The sequence below is a fragment of the Strongylocentrotus purpuratus genome, unplaced genomic scaffold, assembly GCF_000002235.5.
Source record: "Strongylocentrotus purpuratus isolate Spur 01 unplaced genomic scaffold, Spur_5.0 spur5_scaffold_8, whole genome shotgun sequence".
Lineage (NCBI taxonomy): Eukaryota > Metazoa > Echinodermata > Echinoidea > Camarodonta > Strongylocentrotidae > Strongylocentrotus > Strongylocentrotus purpuratus.
Genome location: NW_022145614.1, coordinates 33456153 through 33483783, shown reverse-complemented (window position 1 = coordinate 33483783; position 27631 = coordinate 33456153). Strand labels below are relative to the sequence as shown.

The following is a 27631-nucleotide window of genomic DNA, read 5'->3' as shown; positions in this document are numbered from 1 at the left end:
AAAAAAAAAAAAAAAAAAAAAAAAAAAATCAAATTTCGAGACCCCCCCCCCCGCTTATTCAGCGGCTGGCTGAGTCGTTGCAAAATTTTCGGCCCGATAAAAAAATGTTAAAACTCCCCTCTTGAAAAAATCTTGCGTACGCCACGGTGCTCCCATCAAATCTATATGATAGACTGAACACTCTAATTCTACTCTTCCTCCATAAAATTCACATTGCCCGTACCTCTATCGGATATTGCCATATAAAAAATGCAGAGATGCCTGTCTTAGTCTTTAATTTTGAATCAAATCAGTCTATGATTTGAATCTTGAGGTGATATTGTTACTTCAGATCTGAGATTTTTTGCGTTTCATTTCTTTTTTATTTTAGGTTCCAGCATCTACTGCCGTTTAATAGTCCACAAGATCAGGACAAGGTGCAAGAAGAGTTTACGGACTATCAGATGATGGATGAGGTGTCTTCCAGGCAGTGGAAGGAGTTTACTTCTACAGATGCAGAAGCTGAATTTCTTAGAATTGACAAGCTCTGGGTCCACCTTTCTTCGCTGAAGAACGAGGTAACTGGGCAGCCGAGGTTCTTGAGGCTCGCTAAGGTGGCTCAGCTGGTGCTCTGTCTTCCCCACAGCAATGCTGATGCTGAGAGGGTTTTTTCGTCCATCGGTCTAAACAAGACAGACACCAGGAATGCCCTCCACTTAAATGGAACGCTCAGCTCCATCATGACAATCAAGATGGCAGCATCGGAGCCCCGTTGCAGGTTTGAACCACCAGCAGAGGTACTGAGGGCATCGCGGAGCGCAACCTCCAGTTACAACAAATCCCACTAGACTAACTGGATGAGAGGAAAAAGTAAATGGCTTTGCTAATTGACGCCCAGTATGGACAGACATCATAATGATCACTTGTTCTAGTATCATCTTGGGAAGCTGCAGCCCAGCCTTGCTTTAAGTTTGAGCTACCAGCAGAGAGTAAGGTCATCCTGAAATGCAAATTATCTCAAGATTAACTGGATGAGAGGTATACTTATTTTTAAGAATGAATGACCCCCAGTATGGACAGACATCATAATGATCACTTGTTCTAGTATCATCTTGGGAAGCAGCAGTCCAGCCTTATCTCAAGATTAACTGGATGAGAGGTATACTTATTTTGAAGAATGAAAATTGTGCAGTATGATTTATTTATTTTTAGTATTTGTTATATATTCATTATATATCTATTTATTAATTTTTATATTATTTTTATATATTATATATCTATTTATTATTTTCAGTATGCATGTTCCTGTTGAGTGAGGATTTGTCCATTTTGTTACAGATAATCATAGGTTGAGGTTCAACTGCTAAGCTTATAAAGAAAGTTGATTTGGAATAATGCACTTACAAATGTGGAAGTTTGTATTTTTTCAAGGTCAGTGTACTTCATGAAATCAATTAACCTATTTGAATCCTGCCTTATGTATTTGTGGAATCAGGGTTAAAGTATGCACCAGATTGCACCATTTCAATTGCAAAATTGTAAAAGCTCCCTACCGTGGAAGGGGGGACACCCCCCTTCCACACCAACCCCCCCTCGGGCGCTTCGCGCCCTCGGGCTTGGTCGCTCCGCTCCCTCGCATTGTCTCACTCCAAACTCTTTCCAAAGGTTGGCAGCCCTGCTATCCTTTCCTCTCCCACTTGAATGTTTGTAACTACAATGTCAACAGCTGGAGACGAAAGACACCAACACTGACGCTTGCAGAATACAACTGCAGATCTCCGAGAACAACGGAGGAAGAAGAAGAAGAAGAAGGTGGTCATTTACCATTAACCTCAAGTGGTCAATACACATGTCCACTCTGCCTGTACGTACGCGCACTATAAACCGAACGCGCGCGCTCCATACAGCGAACGCGCGCGCGGTCCGAACTGATTGTTATTTATCACTCGCCCAAAATGGCTACGTCCATTGATGGAATTCTGCCTGGAAAACTAGCAAGTTCTGTGTCGAATTCCAAAATTTTGGTGGTAGGGGCCGGTGGAATAGGATGTGAGCTTCTCAAGAATTTGGTTTTAACTGGCTTTAGGACCATTGTGGTGGTAAGATTGATTACAGACTTGCAGCATGCTTGGATTTAGATCTAACAAAGTTAGATCTATAACATTAATTTAACCAGTTAACAACAATCCCCATTCGTTCAAAACTGAGTAGGGTGTATAGCTGTAGCCTTATAAAGGGCTTGGTGATAATTAATATGAAATTATGGATTATAGATCTAGTATTGTATTAACATCGCCATGCCTTAATTGAACCCATACCCCTGCGTTAACTCAGGGAGAACTGACGCCGGAGCACAAAGAACTTTGCGCATTGAGCGCCCCCCCCCCCCCCCCCCCCCCACTCTGGGAACAGGGACCGCATGCATGCTCCTGTTCCCAAAATCTCTGGCTCGTAACAAAAGAATTTTAAACGATCCTCGTTTATATTGGACGATCCTTATACTCGGACTAGCGCCCCTACCTCAATTGGGTTGTATTTGTTCCAGTAGAGGGTCCGAGGATCAGGATGAGAATGAGAATGAGGATCGTCGGCATAAACAAGGATATCCTCTTAAACGCGGAACTTGTTAATGTATTTAAACCCTATTAAAACCGTTTGTATGTTTATATAGAATCTACCAATGAGAACTGATCAGTGAAATGAGAGCTTGAAGATCAAGAAATAATTTTTAAAATAAAGTTTCAGTTTTAATTTGTTCGCTGCCCATTAAGGCTGTGCACAACAGTGTAATGAGCAGCGAAAAAAATACATGGTGGCGACGGGCGATTCGCCCCCTAAACCTCTGAAATCGCCACAGTAAAAATCAAGACGAGGGCGAAAAAAAATTGATATATAATGAAAAATCGCCCCCGCCATAAATTGATATTCCCTAGGAATTGGTAAATCAATTTATTGATGTGTCTGAGACTCTGAGTGAAATCTCTGTTCCAACTATCAACTTCAAATCTAGAAACTTCCGTCAACATTTTAAAACTTTTGTGGTTGAATCGGATCGATGGTCGTACCTAGATCTTCACACAGCGCGCAAGCAGTATCCGCCTAAGCGATGCACATGACATATTTAGAATATGAAGGCATTTGAAGAGCCATGCTTTTCAGGGAACATGTTCTTATCTGATGTTCTTCCACACTTGCATAATAAGAATGATAACGCTCACAAATTATTTTTCACCTCTTCCCAGAACTCAACCTTCTCTTTAAGAAGGTAGCCCCCTTTTTTTCAAAGGTAGCCCCCACTTTTCTTAAAGGTACTATGTCCAATTTGCAGGCCAAAAAAATGAAAAAGTTAAATTCCAACTGTATTTAAAAGATAATAGTAATTTAGAACATCCCTAAAAATGGTGGGGCTTGAAAATGTCTTCAAGTGGGAAAATAACGACTATTAGTTGTCAAATCGACTTTAGGGCTATAGAGCCCAAAAGTAATAGTCTTGATTTTCAGACAATTGTACCGAATGGTCATACGTTTTATGCTGCGCAAAGATTCAATCAGTTTAATCTTGGCCATCAGAAGAAGTTGGTTATTGACGTAGACAAATGATCATGTACCTTTTACAACTCTTTTCATGTATGTTATTACCAAAGAAGAAGAAAAGCCAGTCAGTCACTCAATAGTGTCTGACAGTGAAGTCTAGCAAGTAAACAGGTTTCCTTGCATAATTTGAATATGAGGACACTGCTAACGTTTAAATTTCACAGATAGGACATACATGACATACTAGTATTCATAATTCCTGCAAAGTTCTACAGAATTTGAGATTGGCTGCAAAAGGGACGTAGTACCTTTAAAGTAGCCCCTTGGTTTTTTTTATGCAATGGGGTATAGTAGCCCACATAAAAAAAAAATTCTTGGCCTGCGTGTCAGTGATAATATTTTCTTATGATATGGAAAGTGAACAGTTGAACAAAACTCTCCTTTTGACAAGTTTTAGTTACATGTACGTATAAGCCACATGTTTAACACAAAGTGAATAAATCATGGGTATCTGAATATGTCTGCAATAATCTACATGACATATTTACGTTACAACTGTATGTATATTTGCCTTTGCTTGGAATTTAAGTAGGTAAAACCATGTTTTTAAAAAATACAACCTTAAAAAAAAAGCCCCCCCCCCCCTGAGCCACCGCAAAATAATTAAGGGGGGCTATTTTTTTAAGGGAAAATCTGAAAAGAGCCCTCGTAAAAAAAAAGTAATTTTTTGGTTGGTAATGAGGCTTACAAGCGAATATTCAGACGCCATATTTTTTTTTTTTTTTTTTTTTTTTTTTTTGCAACCACCATACCACTGGGTCAGTGTCCCAGATCCGTCGCCGAAAACGCATGCAATTATACTTCGAGTTGCAGTTGAAGGTGCCGATTTAATAATAATAATAACGGTAAACAATGCTGTTTTAAAAACCAAAGATGGCAGAATAATCCATTTTCCTCCGAGTCCAAACAGAAATCCGGACATTTGGTCCCAGTTTCTGAGTGGTGAGTTTGACAGTGCTTGAGTTGGGAAACATTTTTACCGACAGTACCATGCCAGCGGCCGCCGCTCTCCCTGGCACGGGTAAGCGTCGACCTGGACAGTGCCAGGTGACCGGGATTTTTTATTTTTAATTTTTTTTTTTTTTGCAGCCGAATATTCGAGTACAAGAAATTGTACTTGAGAAGTTGTCAACAGTGCGGGTACTCAAGCATTCAACTACTCGTCGCAGCCCTACTGCCCATAGACTAACATAAAGTTGCCTTGAGATGGCATCCTAAATAGATATCAAGTTTGGAGTTGTGACAAGGAATTGTCGCAGAAGTTTTCGCTCATCTTGCAATCTTGACAAAGACGGTTTTGTGAAACACTTAGCAGGCAAGTTGAGCGACAGTGTCGAGAAACTCAAGATGTCGTTGATCTTGTACCTATAGTTATGACGGTTTGGAGAAACGACCCCCATCAGTGATACCGATTCACTAACCTTCCACATGGTCCTGATTGTAATAAGTGAAGGCGCAATATATTACAAAAATTCTTAGTTCTGGCTGAAATGCAAAGACAGCTGTATACACATAAAAAACATTTTTTGGGTTGCCAATTTGATACCTACCTTAAGATATTAGTGATTACATTATCATTAGTATAGAAAAGTTCATGCACAGAGGTCTCTGAATTTAGCAGACTACCGCGTGTGAACCTTTTTTACACTGATCACTATTATTAAGTGTAGAGAGGAGGATCCTTTAGTCTTTGTGTTCATAATCAAATTTACCACTTAATTTACTTTCATTTCAAATTGAAAGTGAATTGCTTTGTGCAGCTCTCAAGTCACCAAGACGCTTTTCTTTAAATGATTATGTAACTCCTTTGATTCTTTTATTTTTTTTTATTTTTTTAAATATTTTTGTAGATTGATTTAGATACCATTGATGTCAGCAATCTCAACCGGCAGTTTCTGTTCCAGAGGAAGCATGTTGGCAAATCAAAAGCTCAGGTAAGATTCTCTTTGAAAAATTAAGCATGTTGGCAAGTCAGATGCTCTTGAATTGAGACTATTCCTTTAAAAAAATAATAAATCTGGGTCAGTTGTCCCACCCCATACTGAAAAGCTGACTCCGCTACTGCACATAGTGAGATTACTTTCCAGGTGAGTATTGACATGAAGTTCACAAAACAAATCAAATCGGGAGAACTTTCAAATATCTGTTATCCTACTTTCTGTTTCCTAAATCCTACTTTTCTTCAATTTTTTTTTCTCAAAATGTTGTTCCTACTCTTTTTTCCTTGGGTCTGCATGGAAGCCTAATTTCATCTCACTGACTTAAAAACTATGGAATACCTCCCCTGCATGCCTAAGTTGAAAAAGATTGGTTGCTAGGAATGAGTTAAATATGCAAAAGGCAAAATAAAATGATGCCTGGACATTTTTAAATTAAATTTTGATTGTGCAAGAATTGAAAAAGTACTTGAAAGAATATGGATCAAGAAAAGGAAAAACAAAGTGCGTTATCAATCACTGAAGATGATAACACAGTTATGTCTGGTAATGTGCAAATGGTGGGAAATTGCATTCCAGGATTTTGAGAACAGGCCATAAGCTCAGTCGGTTACCAACATGTAGTTTATGTACATCCCTGTCTGTGGCTTGGAATGGGTACATGTATGTCAACTCTCGCTGCTTAAATAGCAAGAAGCTTTGTTATGATGATATTGTTATTGCTTGCTTCTGATAACCTACATGTAGAAATCTTTTTGAAAAAACAAGTTTAATGATTTTATGTAACATCAATTCCTTTGTTATGTGTACAAATAGGTTGCAAAAGAGAGTGTGTTGACATTCAATCCTGATGTCTCAATTGAAGCTAAGCATGACAGTGTAATGAAGTAAGTATACCTCTATTCATCCTAAGTACGACAGTAGAATGAAGTAAATATTTTTATACCTCTTTTTAAGCCTTTTATCAAGAAAACTATAAGCATTGGTTATGTTTACCTTTAACTTGTGTATAGTCCACCAATGAATAATACAGGCGTGGATCCAAGTGGCGATTTTTCAGGCCCTAGCCCAAAAAACAGTTTGAAAAAATAGGATAACAACGTAAATTAAACCTTTTTTTAAACAAAAACAAAAAGCGCCCCCCCATGGGTATTCTGCTAAATATTTTCTCATGAATTGGCCCCCCACCCCACCCCCCCCCCCAAAAAAAAAGAAGCTCTTACTTACGACACAGTTGCTTGAGATTTACCCTCTAATTCGTACCGTGTCACTTCGTTTGTCCCCATTTTTATTTGATCGCTGAATTGTATCGCTAGTTTTAGCTCAATGCGCTTGAACACCATTTGTCTTTGAGTTTTAAAAATCCACTGGTTGGAAAGAGCACATCTTAAAGAGAAGGTTGAGTTCTGGGAAGAGGTGAAAAATAATTTGTGAGCGTTATCATTCTTATTATGCAAGTGTGGAAGAACATCAGATAAGACATGTTCCCTGAAAAGCATGGCTCTTCAAATGCCTTCATATTCTAAATATGTCATGTAACATCATAAAACTCGGGGGGTGGGATCTTTACGCCACGTGTTCGTGTAGTCCCATATACATCTTTCTGTGTACAGTGTTTGTAACTTAACCAAGACTTGGCCAAATTTCTTACCATTTTGATGATTCCAGAACCTTGCAATACACACAAATTCTTATATACTAGATGATCAACCTTTTCTGATCCATTCCACACCTTTTCTTTCACAATGCAATCGCATGACCAGAACTCAACTTTATCTTTAAGCTTTATTTTCATATAAAAAATGATGGGGGTATGTTTTAAAAAGATCATGAAAAATTAGAGTGAAAAGTTTGAAACAATTTTTCTATATCAGAAAAACATACTTTTAATTCAATTTTGATACGAGAAGAAAGAGAATTTACTGGAGAATACGATCATGTAAATATTAAGAATGACCGCGAGACGGTGCTTGAGCGCAAATCCGATGAATACAGCTGTACCCTGACACTATGAATATGACGGACAAAGAAAGCAGACAAAATATACAGTTCCTCAGGTAGACAAAGGAACATCCCTTCACTGCTACTATTATGTAAAAATGTGTAGAACAGGTGAATATGCATGTGACACCTGTTCTACACATTTTTACACAATAGCAGTGAAGGGATGTTCCTTTGTCTACCTGGACTTCTTGAAGAGTTTAGAGCCATTTTCAAATGCCATTTAAAATTAATTTAAATGGATTTGATGGTCCAAACTTACAGAAATAATTAATCTATATATATATATAGAGTACCGAAGCTGTGACGTCATAAAAAATCTATTTTTAGAATTTCTCAATTTTTTCTTCATATTCCAAAAGAACATCAAAAATAATGTCCAAATGTCGAAAACCAATTGAATATGTTAAGTATTGGCTGAGATATGACCATCTGAATAAATATACTCCCCATAGGAACTCAGTTATAAGCTCTGGCTCCTAATGGTTAGGAGCCAGAGCATATAACACTGAGTTCCCATAGGACATATATTCATTCAGATGGTCATATCTCAGCCAATACTTAACATATTCAATTGGTTTTCGACATTTGGACATTATTTTTGATGTTCTTTCGGAATATGAAGAAAAAATTGAGAAATTCTAAAAATAGATTTTTGATGACGTCACACTTCACCACTCTATATCCCAGATATGCCGAAATTCAGCCCCTCTTGATAGACACTCTTAAATCTAGCCATGTTTCAAAATCCATGAAACTTGTTCCGGCGACGCAAAAATAGGCATTTGTCACACGCATCAAAATGGGCTTCATATAATTATTTGAAAAATTCCACAAAAAAAATATTTGTCAAAAGAACCTAAAAAAAATAGGCATGTAGAAATCTATACACTACAGAGAACAGATTTTTTGAAGAGAAAGGTGATTCATCAATTAATTACAAAATTATATCACCTTGAAAATGGCTTATTGTCAGTTATAGCCTAATTACGCAAAATTTGACCATTTGGTCTCTTATGTAAGTGGCCGTATTTTCAAAAGTACTTATTCAAATTTGACAAATGAGGTATCAAAATTCTTCTTTTCATGTGCTCAAAAAGGAAATGGGCAGGGGAAGTGAAATTTAGAAACTTTCAAAAGTTAACTGTGATACCTACTTATATGTGTACATAAAGTTTCAGGATGGAACAGGCTCCCATAAAGTAGAGGATAATGTGATTTTATCATTATCATTATTTTATTGTTTTTGTTTAGGGTGGAAGGTACATTCCCCTCTTGATTGGCACTGATTTCATTATTAACTTTTTTTAATTCCTATTCTCTACAGCCCAGAATACAACCGTGATTTTTTCAAGCAGTTCACCTTGGTGCTTAATGCTTTAGATAACAGAGGTAAGAAGTGGTCTGCAATTATGTTCATATTAGCAGTGAGTTTGTCATGTAGGGTCACGTTTATACTGTCATTAATTTTGTTGATTTGGGGTCCTAAACCATCATTGAATCTGTCTTTCAAGAATGGTTAACTAGGGTGATGTTCAAACAACACTGCAGTGAGTGTTGTTGTCTTTACTTTCAGAAGAAAAAAAAATATTATGTATTTAATGCTTTCCTTCAAAACAGCTTGTTTTAAGGTTGGACTTACCTCTGAATTTAGAACAGACCTTGTACACAATATTACAAGAATCCATTGTAATTGTTGGGTAAATTTGTATTTGTCATTTATTTGTGAAATGAAATTATTAAAACAACATGGCATGAAATGTATTGACCATGTGAACCTTTAAAGCTGGGGAAGGGGGGGGGGGGGGTTCCCATGCCAGGCTATGTTCCTTTCCGTGTGATGTAAGGTTAGAGAACTAATATTCTTACTGAGTGTGGATAAAGTTAAAATTATATTCTGTTTATTCTTCCCTGTCATCTGATGAATTATCTATTGTAATTTATTCGTTTGCCAGCTGCTAGGAATCATGTTAACCGGATGTGTCTTGCAGCTGATGTACCACTGGTGGAAAGTGGCAGTGCTGGTTATCTCGGTCAGGTGACTGTCATCAAAAAGGTGAGTGCCTAACTCTAGCCAAGCTGGTTTGTGCTGGTTATCTTAGCTATCAATAAAGTGAGTGCCTAACTCTATTCAATCTGGTCTGTGCTGGATATCTTGGCAAGAAAGTGAGTGCCTAACTCTATTGAATCTGGTTTGAGCTGGATATCTTAGCAACAAAGTGAGTGCCTAACTCTATTGAATCTGGTTTGAGCTGGATATCTTAGCAAGAAAGTGAGTGCCTAACTCTATTGAATCTGGTTTGAGCTGGATATCTTAGCAAGAAAGTGAGTGCCTACCTGTAGACAAGGTAGTATGTGCTGTTAATCTTAGACAAAAAGCTGAGGGGGGGGGGGGGGGGAGGCTATTTACTGGTGAAGTACCGGTAGTCTCTCCAAATGAAGCATATAATACTTGTAGGTGTAGAAGAAAGGTCCAAGTACAGGGACTTGGCAGTTAAACCAGTGAAATGTTTTGAGTAGCCACTTATTGTCACGCACCATGGATTGAATGATATGCACTTTTATTGATTATTTATTTAATGTTAGACTATGTTCCCACATCCCTCCTACAATTGAAGATGTGTCAGTGCTAAACTGTCATTTAAAACATTAAATATACTAGTTATTTTCAAGAAAAGGTAACAACAATAGAGTATGTATTCCTGCACATCATGGTCTATTACATACAACCAATGCTAGACATACATGTATACATGTGTAGGAACATCCATGGTGATACAGATGTGTATGTATATTGATTGTATTTACAGGGTCTAACCGAATGCTACGAATGCCAACCAGCTCCACCCCAGAAATCCTTCCCAGGATGCACTATACGAAACACTCCATCTGAACCTATACACTGCATCGTATGGGGAAAGCATTTATTCAAGTAAGAATTGCAGACCTGTATTTCTCTCGCCTGTATAGTTGAAGCTTGTTATGCCTCCGCCGGCAAAAGTGGTACTGGAGGCATTATGTTTTGGGGTTTCAAACTTTCAATGCAATTATTATGGATTTTGTATTTAATCAGTCAGCTGAGTAGTAAAGAAGACAATGTCAATAAAAAGCACAAAACAAATTGTATTAATCAGTCAGCTGATTAATAAAAGTGATAATATCAGTAAAAAGTATGAAATATTTTTTATTAATTAGTCAGCTGATTAATAAAACAGATAATATCAGTAAAAAGTATGAAATATTTTGTATTAATTAGTCAGCTGTTTGGAGAGGAAGATCCAGATCAAGATGTATCACCTGACACTGCTGATCCTGAGGCAGCAGGAGACGCAGGTCAGCAAGCAGTGGATCATATCCCAACTATGGATCATGGTAATGTCATGAGAGAATCAACCAGGACTTGGGCTCAGGAATGTCACTTCAATGCTGAGAAACTTTTCAGAAAGGTACAAATGAGATTCTACCAAATTCTTCAGAGATTTCTCAGTATAACTTATTAACACAGAATAACATATGGAAATGTAGCTCAGCAGTAATTATTTTTGACAATAAAGATGATAGTAATTTGTAATGTCAATGTTAATGCAAGCCTACTGTAAATATCAATGTTGTTTTACAATTATGAGGCACTCTGGTGTGATAATCTTGGTCATTGGATTCTTTTTAGCTTTATCGCGTTATCATTATGTGTCCATCCTTGCATTTCATGCTGTATGCAATGAGCCATAACAACATATGTATTAATACTAATCAAAATGGTGTATTTCATTTTTTTTTCTTCTTTCTGTTAACATGTACAGTTTTTCCATGAGGATATCAAGTATCTTCTGTCAATGGAGAAATTATGGAAGAAGAGGAGAGCCCCTACCCCTCTCGACTGGAATCATTTGCCAGACACCGGAGGTAGATTACCTTTCTTACATGCACATTCACATGGCCATTCCAATATATTTCAGAAACCCCACATTGAAATATTATTGTTAGTTTGTTATATCTATATTCTACCTGAAGTTTTAGTTCAAGATATTTCAAAAGCACGGTATTCTACTGACACTACTTCAGAGATATACTGCCAGCTGCAGCTCACAATGTCCCAATGTGTCAACAGCCGTGTCCCACAATGCATCACCAACCAATGACACATGCGTGATGATGTTGGGTACAGGAATCGGCCTCATGTGAGCTACTGATTTCTTAATGTTCGTACCATATATTCTATGTGATCATTATAAACGAAACAAATAAATAGACATGATAATGAACTCTGTCTAGCAGGCATGAGTAAGGTCAACAATAAGAGACTAACGTTACTGTCTTTTATATAACACCTACGTGGATCATTGTCATTTGATTGGAGGATTGTTGGTCACATGATATTTAATAGATGTTCTATTGTACGGGCGTGCATTTTTGGTTATATTCGCCATGCATTTTTGTAGACTGCGTACCTCTCTGCCGTGCGCGTATCCCTGCGTGTATCTGACTCGAAGGAAATCAGAATGTAATCGAGAAGGCTCGACTCCAACTTTAATTTATCTTTAATATAGGGAGTAAAGCATAATCTGTTGATTAACGTACTATTAGATCTTCTTCGATGTTGTATAAAACAAATAAGGAATATTTTTCATTCGTTCAATAGTGCGAATATTTTCATTCGTTGAAAGATTAACATTAATTCTATTTAACTCAAATAGAATGTTAATCTTTCAACTCATGAAAATATTCACACTATTGAACTCATAACCATTCATTATTTGTATACTATTGCAGAGTTGAGCAACACTAAGGGTAACTTACTGAAGGACCAAAGACAGTGGAATCTGCAGAATTGTGTGAGAGTGTTTGCAGAGAGTCTAGCTGATCTACACCTTCAAAGTAAGGACAGAGGAGAGCTTGTATGGGACAAGGTAAGCATTCACGCTATCTTCCTTAAAGGGAAAGTCCACCCCCAAAATAAGTTTGTTTCGATAGAGGCAGAATAATAAGAAAATCAGGTGAATGAAAGTTTGAGCAAATTCTGAATGAAAATAAGAAAGTTATGAATTATTGAAGCTGTGATCAATCAAATACAAATTGGCAACTCTGTGACTTATTATACGAGCTCTCCTTCATTTGCTTTGTGCATAATATTCCATAAAATCATGTTTTCTTCGTTATTGATGACGGAATATATATTTGTTCCTTGCAGGGGGAGTATAGAAACATATTTGCAATTATTATATTTAGGGTGCATGTATGGTTGAAATTTTTCTTGAGGGAAAATGAAAATTTTAGATTTTTTTAGTACTGAGCAAATGGAAGTTGAGCTCGCATGATACGTCATAGAGTTGCCAATTTGTGTTTGATTGATCACAACTTAAAAAATCCTAACTTAATCGGAATTTGCTCAAACTTTCACTGACTTGTTTCTCTCATTTTTCTACTCCTATTAAAACTAACTTAATTTCAGGGTGGACTTCCCCTTTAAGGTAGATGTAGACTCTAGCTGATCTACATCTTCAAAGTAAGGACAGAGGCGAGCTTGTATGGGACAAGGTAAGCATTCACACTATCTTCCTTAAGGTAGATGGAGACACTAGCTGATCTACACCTTCAAAGTAATGACAGAAGAGAGCTTGTATGTGACAAGGTAAGCATTCACACTATCTTCCTTAAGGTAGATGTAGACACTAGCTGATCTACACCTTCAAAGTAAGGACAGAAGAGAGCTTGTATGTGACAAGGTAAGCATTCACACTGTCTTCCTTAAGGTAGATGTAGACACTAGCTGATCTACACCTTCAAAGTAAGGACAGAAGAGAGCTTGTATGTGACAAGGTGAGCATTCACACTGTCTTCCTTAAGGTAGATGTAGACACTAGCTGATCTACACCTTCAAAGTAAGGACAGAAGAGAGCTTGTATGGGACAAGGTAAGCAATCACACTTATCTTCCTTAAGGTAGATGTAGAGTCTAGCTGATCTACATCTTCAAAGTAAGGACAGAGGCGAGCTTGTATGGGACAAGGTAAGCATTCACACTATCTTCCTTAAGGTAGATGTAGAGTCTAGCTGATCTACACCTTTAAAGTAAGGACAGAAGAGAGCTTGTATGGGACAAGGTAAGCATTCACACTATCTTCCTTAAGGTAGATGTAGAGTCTAGCTGATCTACATCTTCAAAGTAAGGACAGAGGCGAGCTTGTATGGGACAAGGTAAGCATTCACACTATCTTCCTTAAGGTAGATGTAGAGTCTAGCTGATCTACACCTTCAAAGTAAGGACAGAAGAGAGCTTGTATGTGACAAGGTAAGCATTCACACTGTCTTCCTTAAGGTAGATGTAGACACTAGCTGATCTACACCTTCAAAGTAAGGACAGAGGAGAGCTTGTATGGGACAAGGTAAGCATTCACACTATCTTCCTTAAGGTAGATTGAGACACTAGCTGATCTACACCTTCAAAGTAAGGACAGAGGAGAGCTTGTTTGGGACAAGGTAAGCATTCACACTATCTTTTTTAAGGTAGATGTAGACTCTAGCTGATCTACATCTTCAAAGTAAGGACAGAGGAGAGCTTGTATGGGATAAGGTAAGCATTCTCACTATCTTCCTTAAGGTAGATGTAGACACTAGCTGATCTACATCTTCAAAGTAAGGACAGAGGAGAGCTTGTATGGGATAAGGTAAGCATTCACACTATCTTCCTTAAGGTAGATGTAGACACTAGCTCCTGTATGACAATGTAGGCATACTTTATATCCACACACATTTCCTATATCCAAATCTTTTTGTATGTTTTTGTTTTTCCTTGAATTTTTCTGTCTTACCTAAGGTTCTTCTTTGTTGGCAGTTTCTCTCATTTTTCTATCTATCCTTCTTTGTTATCCTTCTTCTGTCTTGGGCTTTTTCCTTCTAAAGTTATCTATTTTTCTTGGTATGTGCCCACAAGCCCTTATACATGGTAGATAAATAGATGGATAGATGGATAGGTACATATGCATGTATACACAAGTCCTTATAGATAAACCATTTTAAATAAATGGATAGATATGCATGTATGTCCTTATAGATAGGTAGATATGCATGTATGACAGTGTTTACACACAAGCGAAAAGATAAACATATACTAGACACAATGTGACATGGTGGGCCTGCACATGAGTGATCATAGGATAAGGTAGTCTTATGCACTGGATAATAGCAATCTAAAGTGTAGATGAGAACCTACTTTGGGTGATAAGTGGTTCCTTTCGCTTTTTGTGTGGGTTTAGGTTTCTCTATGGTGAAAATTAAAATTTGATTACTTAAATTTTACATACATTGTAAGAATTGGAATATGAGCATGAAAATGAAGGCCTGAAAGGGCAAAAGTGGTACTTGGAATATGAATAATGTAAGGCCAATAATTCTATTTGTTGTTTTGCTTTGACAGGATGACCCAGCTGCAATGGACTTTGTAGCATCTACTGCTAACATCAGATCACATATTTTTGGTATTCCTATGAAAACAAGATTTGATATAAAATGTAAGTCCTGTAGAGTTAAACTACACTTTTTCAACTCATTATAATAATGATGAATGTAAAAGTGATGATGATGTGACAATAATGATAATAATAATAACAACAACAAGACAGAAGAGCTTCCTAGCTGATCTTGGAATCGATGTATCATTTAAAACAATACAGAAAGGGAGCAAGTTTAGAAGAGCGCATCTCAGCAGTAGGTCATTCATTATTAAGGAATGGAGGACAGTGAATTTAGACGATTGATGATTTAGAACATGCCTTGTTGAAATCATTAAAAAAAAAAATGACTAGATTTGATTTCCATTAATAAATTGGAGATGATATGCACGAAAAACAGCCATGCAGAATATGGGCACGTATGATAGCCCAACTGTATCTGACGATCAACATTCAAACAAAAGACCAATGTTGGTCTCCCTGTGATCTAGTCACAGCATTTTTCAAGCTTTCTTTTAGTTTTAGTCATGGCACGCTTCTTATTAAATAAAAAGATTTGCGTCACCCCAATCTGAAATTCATCACAGCAGATTTATTTTTTGTTTCTTAACTTAGCGAGCAAGCAAATACCATTGTTTGTAGTATTATTATCATAATCATCAGCATCATCATCATTAATATAGAACTTAGGCTACACAGGTTTATATTATAATCATGTAAGCAATTCAAAAGTTTTGTTTTATGTCAATGCATGTATTTGTTAATGTTCCTTCTTCTTCACTGTGTCCAGGGATTTGCCTGGTGAAAATCTCTAGACTTGTAAAAAGAACAAAATGTATTTTAAAAAAATCATAATTGAAAACTTTCCTAAAAGTATGGTGGCAAAATATTCATTGTTAACAAAAATACAGTCATTTTTCCTTTCCAATTTTAATTTTTCAACTTGCAGTGTTTTATTCACCCCATTTGATGTGTGCAAAATGAGGGCTTCAATTTTCACTCGTAGAGAAAGAAAAACAGAGTCTTTTAATCTGAAAGTTTGCACATACTTCCATAAACTCATCTTGCCGCTACACATACATTTTGAAATACGTATTTGAGTGCTTGCGAATCCCTGATAGGGGCTTTAACAAAGCTTGATGAACATGAATGTTGGTATGGTGATTCAAAGCTGCTAGTGACATGGTATGTATTTTTGTAATATAGCAATGGCAGGTAACATCATTCCAGCTATAGCTACAACCAATGCTGTCATCGCAGGACTCATTGTGATTGAAGCACTCAAAGTTCTCTCAAACAACATGGACAAATGTAAAACGGTAAGTCCAATAATCTATCAACAAACTCACATTTGTCTGTTTAAAAGCATGTCAAGGGTTTGATATTATAGAAGTGTTTTGATTCCTAATTGAAGTATAGTTTCATTGTCTACCTCCTCTCTCTTTCTAAAGACTATGTTTTCCAATGCTAGAACAAAAACAAAACAAATAAATAACTCAAAATATGAGAGTATTCTGGTGAGACAAGTATTATAATGAAGAAAACAAGTTTTTTTTATTTTGATTACAGTTTATATGTAAATAGCCTTAATTGTGCATGTAGTAGGCAAGGAAGTGTCATTGATAATCGGGTATTCACTTCGTGTCACTAGGTGTCACTAGGTAAATATCATTGCGTTATAAAAGAATGTTGACTTTAGAAAACGATGACAAAATTATATTCAAGAGTCCAATTTAGCTTAAAGCTACCTGTAATAGGATAGAGACATTGCATACTCTGTATTAGCTCTTTTGTGTGTGTTTTTTTTTCTTTCTTTTTTCATGTGTTCTATATTGTATAAGAAAGGTTTAAGCTGTCCATCAAGTGCTAGTTGAGCTTGTTATAATTCTCGGTTCATATATCAATTGCAGGTGTACATGACTCGGTTTCCTAATTTCCGGAAGAAGCTGTTAGTCCCATGTGTGTTGATACCACCCAATCCTAACTGCTATGTATGTGCAGATAAACCTGAGGTAAGTAAGTATCATGTTAAGCTTGTTTGTTAATAGAGGCTGTGTTGATACCACCCAATCCTAACTGCTATGTATGTGCAGATAAATCTGAGGTAAGTAAGTATCATGTTAAGCTTGTTTGTTAATAGAAGCTGTGTTGATACCACCCAATCCTAACTGCTATGTATGTGCAGATAAACCAGAGGTAAGTAAGTATCATGTTAAGCTTGTTTGTTCATACAGGCTGTGTTGATACCACCCAATCCTAACTGCTATGTATGTGCAGATAAACCAGAGGTAAGTAAGTATCATGTTAAGCTTGTTTGTTAATAGAAGCTGTGTTGATACCACCCAATCCTAACTGCTATGTATGTGCAGATAAATCTGAGGTAAGTATCATGTTAAGCTTGTTTGTTTGTTTGGCGAACAGAGCAACAAGACCAAGCTCTGTAATTATTAGGATCTCTGTCCAGTAGTGCCGTGTTTGTGCCATCTACTGGATCGACCAAATCAACTGATTCATAATATATGTATATGCAATATTTTTTCCCGTAACATGAGAGTAATTTTAATAGTTTCATACTATTAATTAAATGTATTGTTAACTGTAACTGTATAACTGTTTTAAATGGGGGCACGCTACAAGAGTCCTATCTCGCACCCCGGGGCAACGTGTCTGACACGGCCGGTTGTAGCAACTACTCCGAAGATCAAGATTGCAGTAATCTTGATCTAAGGAGACACGAACGAACGAGCTTGTTTGTTAATAGAAGCTGTGTTGATACCACCCAATCCTAACTGCTATGTATGTGCAGATAAACCTGAGGTAAGTAAGTATCATGTTAAGCTTGTTTGTTAATAGAGGCTGTGTTGATACCACCCAATCCTAACTGCTATGTATGTGCAGATAAATCTGAGGTAAGTAAGTATCATGTTAAGCTTGTTTGTTCATACAGGCTTCCATAGTGTCCTTCAATTATAATATCAAAACATAGAAACATAAAGTATACTAAGAATATGATTAGGCTTACAGCTAAATAAAGGATTTGTTGTTTATACAAATAATGCACAATAGTGACGGCGCTAGTAGGGATTATCCCCACAAAGTCACTTTGGAACAGTCTGATACATGATAATGCACAATAGTGACGGCGCTAGTAGGGATTATCCGCACAAAGTCACTTTGGAACAGTCTGATACAGTCAGGGCAATAGAAACCTAAGGGTGATTGGACTATTTAGAAATTACTGAGGGAGGATAATTACACTAACATAACTGTCGGTGAAAGATAACTTTGCATGTAAATTGTTCCAAGTGCAACTGAACATGAGTCAGTGATGCTCGTTAGGAACTTTTATACAATTTGGTCACAGGTGGACAAACACAATCTGAAGTTTTCCTTGTATAAATATATTATAAGCATCTGTTATTACAGTAATGGTGATCAGTATGATTAGTTACTTAGACATATTTTTGTCTCGCCTGCGTAGCAAAAAGCGAGACATAGGCGCTGCTTTTCCCATGACAGCGACGGCGACGGCAGCGTCGTCAACATCAAAAACTTAACCTAAGGTTAAGTTTTTGAATTTTTGATATAATTTTTAAAGTATAGGTTCTTAGTCAATGAAACTTTGACTATAGGGTAATCAAGTATCCCCAATCATGTGAGTAGAATTTCAGATCACAAAGCCAAGGTCAAAGGTCATTTCAGGTCAACAGACTTGGACTATGTTGTAGCATCATCATCGAAAACTTAACCTAAGGTTAAGTTTTGAATTTTTGATATAATTTTTTAAGTATACGTTCTTAGTCAATGAAACTTTGACTATGGGGTAATCAAGTATCCCCAATCATGTGAGTAGAATTTCAGGTCACTAAGTTTAGGTCAAAGGTCATTTAAGGTCAACAAACTTAGACTTTGTTATGGCATCAACATCAAGATTTTCAAAATGCTTCTTCTTCGTTATTTTTCAACCGATTGTGATTCTGATTGTTTCATATGATAGGGCTAGGAGGGGGATTTAAAATTTCTACACTGAATCGTGAAATTCATTATCTATGCTAATTTATGCAAATTTATTCGAAATCACAAAAAAGGCTTCCTCTCCTTCATTTCTCGACCGATTTTGATTTTGGTTTGCTTTATATCGTAGAGCTAACTTTGGTACACTAAAGTTTTACACAGAATTTTGAAATTGTTCTCCATTAATTAATTATGGTAATTTATGCAAATTTATTCCAAAAATAACAAAAATTGCTTCTTTTCCCTCATTTCTTGACCGATTTTGATTTGGTTTGCCTTATCTGGTAGAGTTAAATTTGGAACACTAAACTTCTACACAGAATTGTGAGATTTTGCTCCATTGATTATTTATGGTACTTTATGCAAATGAAATGAAATTATGTCCCTTCCAGGGCATCAAATTTTTATTTTTTGACCAGTTCAAAAGTGTACCACATAAAATTTAAGATATTTGTTGTTGCGAGATGCGGATGAGCGCTACGTCATTGACGTTCTGGTTTATCATATTGAATTGCGTTATGGAGGCGAGACCCCCGAGAGCGTTTCCCTTGTTAATTGTTTAGTTTGACGTTGTAGGTTGTTGATAGATGTTTCCATCATGTCAAAGTGTCTAGTTTGATGCTGTAGGTTATTGATAGATGTTTTCATCATGTCAAAGTGTCTAGTTTCACTGATGTTTTTATGATTTGTTATCAGGTGACCATTAAACTGAACACAAACTCAACAACAGTCAGAGTATTGCAAGATAAGGTGAGTAATAACAATCACATATCCTTCCTCAATCCTTACTTTTACATGATATTATACATGTACATTCTGATGATCATACAAGATATCTAAGTAAAGAGGCAATGAGATTTTATTTAGCAACATCTCTAAGACCCATATTCTACAAAATTTTGACCCAACATTTTGTATGTCACCAAATTTTATAGGTGGTATATATATTTAAAAAAATTAGCAATATAAAGTGTTCACTTACTTTGTTGTACAAAGTGTACTATTATTTAAACATATTTGTGGCTTACACACAGTAAATAAGATCAATTGATCAAAGTGTACTGATATATCAATTTGTAAGCATGTACTATATGAGGCTATCCTTTCTATACTTTCTTGTTTTACTTTTCTTGAATCAGATATTGAAGTCTGCTTTGGGAATGATCCCTTTCTATACCTGTCCTTCTTATTATACTTTTCTTGAGTCAGATATTGAAGTCTGCTTTGGGAATGATCCCTTTCTATACCTTCTTGTTATACTTTTCTTGAATCAGATATTGAAGTCTGCTTTGAGAATGATCCCTATACCTTCTTGTTTTACTTTTCTTGAATCAGATATTGAAGTCTGCTTTGGGAATGATCCCTTTCTATACCTTCTTGTTATACTTTTCTTGAATCAGATATTGAAGTCTGCTTTGAGAATGATCCCTATACCTTCTTGTTATACTTTTCTTGAATCAGATATTGAAGTCTGCTTTGAGAATGATCCCTATACCTTCTTGTTATACTTTTCTTGAATCAGATATTGAAGTCTGCTTTGAGAATGATCCCTATACCTTCTTGTTATACTTTTCTTGAATCAGATATTGAAGTCTGCTTTGAGAATGATCCCTATACCTTCTTGTTATACTTTTCTTGAATCAGATATTGAAGTCTGCTTTGAGAATGATCCCTATACCTTCTTGTTTTACTTTTCTTGAATCAGATATTGAAGTCTGCTTTGGGAATGATCCCTTTCTATACCTTCTTGTTATACTTTTCTTGAATCAGATATTGAAGTCTGCTTTGGGAATGATCCCTTTCTATACCTTCTTGTTTTACTTTTCTTGAATCAGATATTGAAGTCTGCTTTGAGAATGATCCCTTTCTATACCTTCTTGTTTTACTTTTCTTGAATCAGATATTGAAGTCTGCTTTGAGAATGATCCCTATACCTTCTTGTTTTACTTTTCTTGAATCAGATATTGAAGTCTGCTTTGGGAATGATTGCCCCTGATGTAGAAATCCAAGATGGCAAAGGTATGAACTAATAATAAGTGAAAGACACTGACGATCAGCCATGCATCAAGTCTTCGTCTTCTTTGTGCATGGCTGATCGTCAACAGAACGGAGTTAAGTCTTTTGTCATCTCTGTTTGTTGCTACGGCAGGCAGCCAGTGAAAATGAGCTTGTTTAATCAAATTATGGAAATTATTACCCTTTTGGTTTTATTATTATTTTGGTTTCCTCTCTTCAAATTGTTTTTAATCACTCATGCGTGAAATATGCATCATATGAGTTGCATCAAATGAAAGAGGAGGATCTAAGCTTTACAAATATGTGTCATTTATTAATTGTAATTGTGAATAAGTTATGATAAAACATCTATAATTCTTGGTTTTGTTTTTTCTGGGACACACTGTTTATATATGAATATGTTTTTTTCATGGTCACCAATTTGTGAACATTTTATGCTGTGGAACAGGCTGTGAGAAGGCTTCAATTCATGAAAGTTTCTAGTTTGACAATAGAACTGTACACAATCATGATGTAACAACAAGGATAGTGAAAATATGTTTTTGTTTGTTTATCTTTCAGGAACCATTATTATTTCTAGTGAGGAAGGAGAGACAGAAGGTAATAATGGCAGATTTCAATTGTTTTTGTTAATACCTTTCTTAGCATGTCATTATAAACAGTTGCATTTTGGTATAAAAGTTAAGCCATTTCTACATATGAATGAACATGCCTGCAGAATATTAATGATATGAATGATAACTTCATATATTTAAAATGATATAAATGTTATTATTGCTTAACATCTTGTAAATTTTTAGGATTTTTTCTTCTCAAAATTGGTTTTCCTTGTTGCAGGTACACACTTCAATGAAACTGTTTAATCTCAAGAAGTTATTCCCCTATGTCATCTATACTATATGTATCTTATTTATGCATTGATTGTTGATCTTGTACTTATTTGTCAGATAACATGTACAAAATGCTGAGTGAATTCAAGATTATCGGTGGAAGTCGCCTGAAAGCTGATGATTTCCTTCAAAACTATGAGCTTGTCATCAATATCCAATATGAGTGAGTTCATTTCTGTTTAATTGATAGAATCAAGAATATTTACAATGATAACCATGGGTTAACATTCAAACCCAATGCATTTGGTTCTTACAATAATGATACTTTCAAATTATTCATTTCTTCTGGTGGTCTTAAAACAAATGCTGTTGCAAAGTATGCGTTATTCTGATTAGATCAGAATATAGTTGAGAGATCTTTCTGCTATGTCGAAAATAGACTCATAATAATTTTTCCATCGTATATGATCCATAATGTTAGCGTCTCCATCCATCCAACTTTAAAAAAAACCTTGCTATGGGTAGTAAGAAACTGAAGCAATTGTCCTGCATTTCAGACTACTCATATAAGATGATAATAGCAATGGACGCTTCCATATAAAGCACTACTAAACTAATTGTGCATTTATTTACAGAGAAGCTCTTGAGGAAGAGGCTGAGTTTGAGGTTGTTGGTAAGCTACCTGTTATTCACAAGGAGGCAGAAGCAAAGTCTGATCAGAAGGACAACCAATCAGTAGCACAGGCTGAATCCCATGACCAAGTATCATCAACCAATGGCAATGAAGAAGTGGCTGGCCCTTCTCAAGGTAAACATCATTCCATTCATGAAGAATTCCATAGGGTAGATCCATGTAATACTCAAGAAAATGAGAAGTTAGCGGTCTTTGGAAAATCTGAATTATAGATTTGCCTACAACATATTTGGTACGAGATGATTCCTGTAATAAACGAATGAGAGAATTTAGTAGTCAACAGTTTAAGCCTAAATCAGGGTTTTAGCCAGATTTACCAGCTCCATATCCTAATGATATGGTTCTACCTAAATGCAAGTAGCGTGGTTGTCATCGCGTAAGCAATTTGGGGGCGAAAATATCTGTACATGAAAATATTGGTTTATAAACTTAGCCTTTGGACTTAGTACTACAAGGGTTTCAAACACTAACTTCCTTTGGCGAGTGAACTATGCCCTTGTGCCCCAGGAAAGAAAAGCCATTCAATATTATTAATATCAGCTGTATGGAAGCTGTTTGGAACCTAGTATCTCAATTTCCACCATTATGTCCTAATGTTTTTTGTATGAACTTGCACATTAAACATGCAGATAATTTTTTGTTTTACTCAAGTGTTTTGCAAGGACTGCACACATACATCCATTTTCTTTAATAGCTTGTGCTTATTTCAACACATATTCAGCTTTAATGCATTCATGCAACCCAAACCATGAGATTTTAAATAATTTACTAACCCTTCATCTGGGTACTTTTGTTCAAAGCACGAGATGTGCCAATTGTTCTGCTTGGCTCAAAACCCTTCATACAAAGAATGAGTTGAGTTGAGTTTATTTTATTTATACATGGTAAAAGCCCGAAGCAGTTTGCAGACTGGTTTCAATCAGGGCCGTGTCGATAAAAAACAACATGATCATAACATGTAAACAAAAGTAATATAACACTGACAAATTCACAACCATAACACGACAATATATAGGAAATAAGCTAAAAACACTTTACTTAATTAGAACTTTATTGGTAGGCCCAAAAGATAAACAATTGAAATAAGTTATGATCATCATAATCTGTTTGCATATATATATATATATATATATAAAGTAAAAACAAAAAGAAGTTTAACAAGATTATAAATAAGTTAAGAACATATTATGTATTTATGTTAAATATTAATAATCAAACTATAAAACAATAAACAAAAGAAAACACATAATGTAGAATGTGTAATAATTATGAAATTAAGACAAATGCGTATTCCATATTAAGTAGAAGTAAAATGAAGTATGGAATAATGATAAAAACTTAAAGAGCATTATGAATATGGATCAGTTAAATACTACATATATAATTGTTTTTGTTTTTAAAGAGAAAAAAACTGATATCGTATTGCAAAGATCATATTGCACACGATTAGACATTTAAAACATATTGCGTAGGAGTAATATAACATAAATAAGAATGATAAATAGGTTGAAATTATGAAGATATGTATACAACTATAAAACCTTAAAAACAAACAACAACAAAGCTCTCTTAAACTAATAAGTTAGCCCCTCCCCAAACACTTAATTCATATTACGTCAGCTTTGCCTTAAAAATATTTAATGATTTAGCACCTTGTACATCATGTGGCAAGTTATTCCATGTTAAGGCCCCTCTATATTTAAAAGATCTTTTCATAGTCTCAGTCTTTGATCTTATTGTTTTCACATTATACAGACTTGAACGTGTATAGTATGTATGGTCAGCAAATATAAACCTTTCTACTAAATACTCAGGAGCATGTTTTGAGACAATCTTATACATCATAATTGCTACATTCTTCATTCTATTATTGTCAAGTTTATTCCAATTTAGTCTTGTTAAATTTTCATCTGATGAGGAGGACCTATTAATTATTCGTGCTGCTCTATTCTGAATTTTTTGTAATTTGTTTTTCTGTGTACTTCCACATCCACCCCATACTACATCACAATAATTTAAGTGAGACAATACTAGTGAATTGTAAACCAATTTCATTTCATATTCATTTACTATATTTCTTATAGATTTCAGCATATATAATCCGTTACTTGCTTTTTTATGAATAGTATTAATATGTTCTTGCCATGATAACCTTTCATCTAAAAAAATGATCTATATTAGCCACACTCAACCCAAGTGTAGTAAGTGGGTGCCTTGAATGCACTGAGCATTACATTTGCCAAGGTTAAAGCCAGGGTAACATCCAAAGTCATTTAGAAGCACAAAGAAATGTTTTCTCATAAAATTATACCCTTTATACAAGAACTGCATTTTGTTGTTTTGGTTGGAATTGTTATTATTATAATTATAATCATATATATTTTTTTTAATTTTATTATAATTTTTACTACTACTACTATTATTATTATTATAATTATTATTATAATTATTGTTACCTTTAGCCAAAAAAGAATTTGCGATTTTAATTACATAGTGTATATTTATATTTATTTGTCTTATTTCTCAGAGAGCACAAACAACGTAGAGGATGATGATGACGACTTCATGATTATAGAGGACGAGGATGAAGAAGAAGTAATTGTTGAGGAAGAAAAGATGGAGATACATAGTGATGGTGATTCTAGGAAGAGGAAGTTATCTGAGGATGTTGTATCTACCACTGGAGATGATACACCTTTCATCAAGAAACCTAAAATAACCAATCAGGAATCGGCTGAATGTGAAGACATTGTCATGCTAGATGACTAAAGCTACACTCATAATGCTCTAGGGCATTTCACACGGTATTGCTCGTGTGTTATCTACCTTTTAACATCAAGTTTCAAATGAAAATGGCACATAATCATTATAACATTGATTTTGTTTACGTTAGTCTAACACTACAGTTGGAAATATGTAGTTACTAAAAATGAATGTAAACTAATTCTTTTTGTAATTTTTTTTGTAGGGCAGTTTTTCTTCTTCTTAAGATTTATCAGATAAAACAAATGATAAATTCAATATACTCTGTATAAACGTTTCTAATACAGCTTAGGCTCCTAAGAGAGATTTTACACAAAATCACATTTTTGATATTCTGTTTTTATGTGACTCTGATTTAAAAACATGCAAGAAGGCATGTGATATTGAAAATTTACTATACTTACCCCCCCCCCCCCCCCTCAAAATAAAGAACAGAAAAAAGGGATCATTGAGCTGAGATTGTCAAGTCAAGAGTATGAGAAGAGCTTGTGATTTATTTAAAAACTTAAAATTGTAATGCACTCATGATAAATACTTTTTATTGTATTATTTAGCAAACTTTTTTTGGAGGGGGGGGGGGGTGGTAGTTTAGGTCATTATTTATATAACTCTAGTATGTCATAAATCATGCTTTAATTAAAAGCAAAATCTTCAGATAAAATCATAACTTTTATCATGATTTATAGTTTGAATAAATATTTTGGATAAATTATGATGCTTCATGTTTGGCTTCTCAAAGTGCAGGTATGGTTTCGGTGAACCTCAAAAGGCAGCCAGATTTCTGTGATTTCATACCCACATTTGCTTTTCTTTAAAACTAAAATTAGAAGTAAGATATGATTTAAATCTCCAGTCGGGGCCTACATTATCTTTTGTGCTCCCCTTAAAGTCGCTATTGGATTCAAAGTAAACAGTTATTTTTTCATATTTTTGTATCAGTGAATTTACATTATTTGTAATGTATTTTCTATTATTATGAATCAGGTATCAGGATTTTGTCAGTTCAGATGAAAGGCAAATGAAATCATTCTAAATATGCCATTATGTAAAATGCTTCTCTTTGTGTAGATAAATAGGGTCATCCAAAATTTAAGCTTGCCCAGTATGTTGCCTATTGCCCCTTGTACAAATTTATCATGTACTTAATGATAATTTCAATAATGATACAGTGCTTTAATAGAAACATTTGTATTAAGCCCTACATAAGTATGAAATCACAATCACCGAAATAAACATGATTGCACAAAAGCCAAGATCAAAATTAACGGCCGGTCAGACCTAAATGATAACAATGATAGCAGTAAATCGTTCCTAACTTGCTTTCCTGTTCTTTATGTAGGAGAGGCATTGAAAGTTATTGTAGGTCAGACCTGAATTGTTTATGCTAATGAACCTAAACACCCCCCTCTATGATTTTAATCATCTTGTTGGGATTGCTCAGTGATTCTCTAATTAGGTCAGCCCTTAACAATAAGATCTGTGAGCCCATCATTGCACTTCTTTGATGCACCTGTTATAATACGTTTGTGCATTATCTATCCATTTTGATGGAAAGAAAAAGATAGTGAAAAGAGGGTTATTTTCTCATCATGAAAGTAAGCCTGTATGATGCGAGTAGTGTATATCTAGGGAGGGGGCAGGATCTTGTTTAAAACATGCCTGCCTGAATATCCTTTTAAGTAGGGAAAGTGGATTATAAATGTAGTCCCAATTACTATCTTCTAGGCAATGCCTGTTAAAATCAATTCAGTGATAGTCAGACTCAGATTCTAATCTACAAGTTAAATGTTGAGATGGCAACAAAATAATTTGATTTACCAGTATCCAAAATTTGACATTGGAAAAGTGTAAATATCACTTTTTGCATAGTTTGGTCAAAAAAATGATAATTGGCTTGTGTGACTTTTAGAGATATGCAGAGTTAACTGTTCTCTGGGATTTATTGTAAGGTTTACTGTTGTCAATACCTTGTCAATACCTTGAACCGTTTTATAACAAACGGTACACATCTCATGTTCATATGGAAAGAGAATGTGATGTATATAATTAAACAACTTGGGAGGATATGCATGTCTTGTATAGTGTCAGTAGAAATAAAATAAAAAGAAAAAGAAATCAAACATACTGTATCTTTATTGCATCTGTTCCACCCCATACTAATTTTGTATGACATAGAGATCTCAGCTTAACTGACTGAAATACATGTACAACGATGAGGCGTACATACATTGGTGTAGAAAATACTTTCGACATTTGTTTGCATAGGCTCTTCTTGTCTCATGTTTTATTCTATAAAGTGAACACAACAATTTTCTGGATATTCACGGAATACTGTATCAGAGCTGCCCAAAATTAC

General features: G+C 35.4%; 1 protein-coding gene across 2 annotated transcripts; it reads left to right on the top strand.

Annotated features, from left to right (window-relative positions):
* Positions 1-1902: 1902 nt before the first annotated feature.
* Positions 1903-27395, top strand: LOC752724 (SUMO-activating enzyme subunit 2). 2 transcript variants are annotated; one of them, XM_030975232.1, is made up of 18 exons: positions 1903-2078; positions 5424-5507; positions 6327-6397; positions 8839-8903; positions 9467-9567; positions 10322-10443; positions 10768-10957; positions 11312-11414; positions 12282-12418; positions 14925-15018; positions 16165-16277; positions 16869-16970; positions 19669-19722; positions 20934-20991; positions 21550-21588; positions 21936-22041; positions 22454-22626; positions 25040-27395. In XM_030975232.1, exons 1-18 carry the CDS (start codon positions 1935-1937, stop codon positions 25279-25281), a joined length of 1998 nt encoding a protein of 665 aa, XP_030831092.1. In that variant the 5' UTR covers positions 1903-1934; the 3' UTR covers positions 25282-27395. The 2 variants fall into 2 exon arrangements, with proteins under 2 accessions (XP_030831092.1, XP_030831093.1); XM_030975233.1 differs by lacking the exons at positions 20934-20991; positions 21550-21588; positions 21936-22041; positions 22454-22626; positions 25040-27395 and adding an exon at positions 20112-20865.
* Positions 27396-27631: the final 236 nt, after the last annotated feature.

Bases quoted from the DNA above. Each gene is read 5' to 3' on its own strand.
- LOC752724 (XM_030975232.1), top strand. From the start codon at position 1,935: ATGGCTACGTCCATTGATGGAATTCTGCCTGGAAAACTAGCAAGTTCT. The intron at 10,958-11,311 runs GTACAAATGAGA...TAACATGTACAG, and splicing joins CTGAGAAACTTTTCAGAAAG to TTTTTCCATGAGGATATCAA. The intron at 21,589-21,935 runs GTAATAATGGCA...CTTATTTGTCAG, and splicing joins TGAGGAAGGAGAGACAGAAG to ATAACATGTACAAAATGCTG.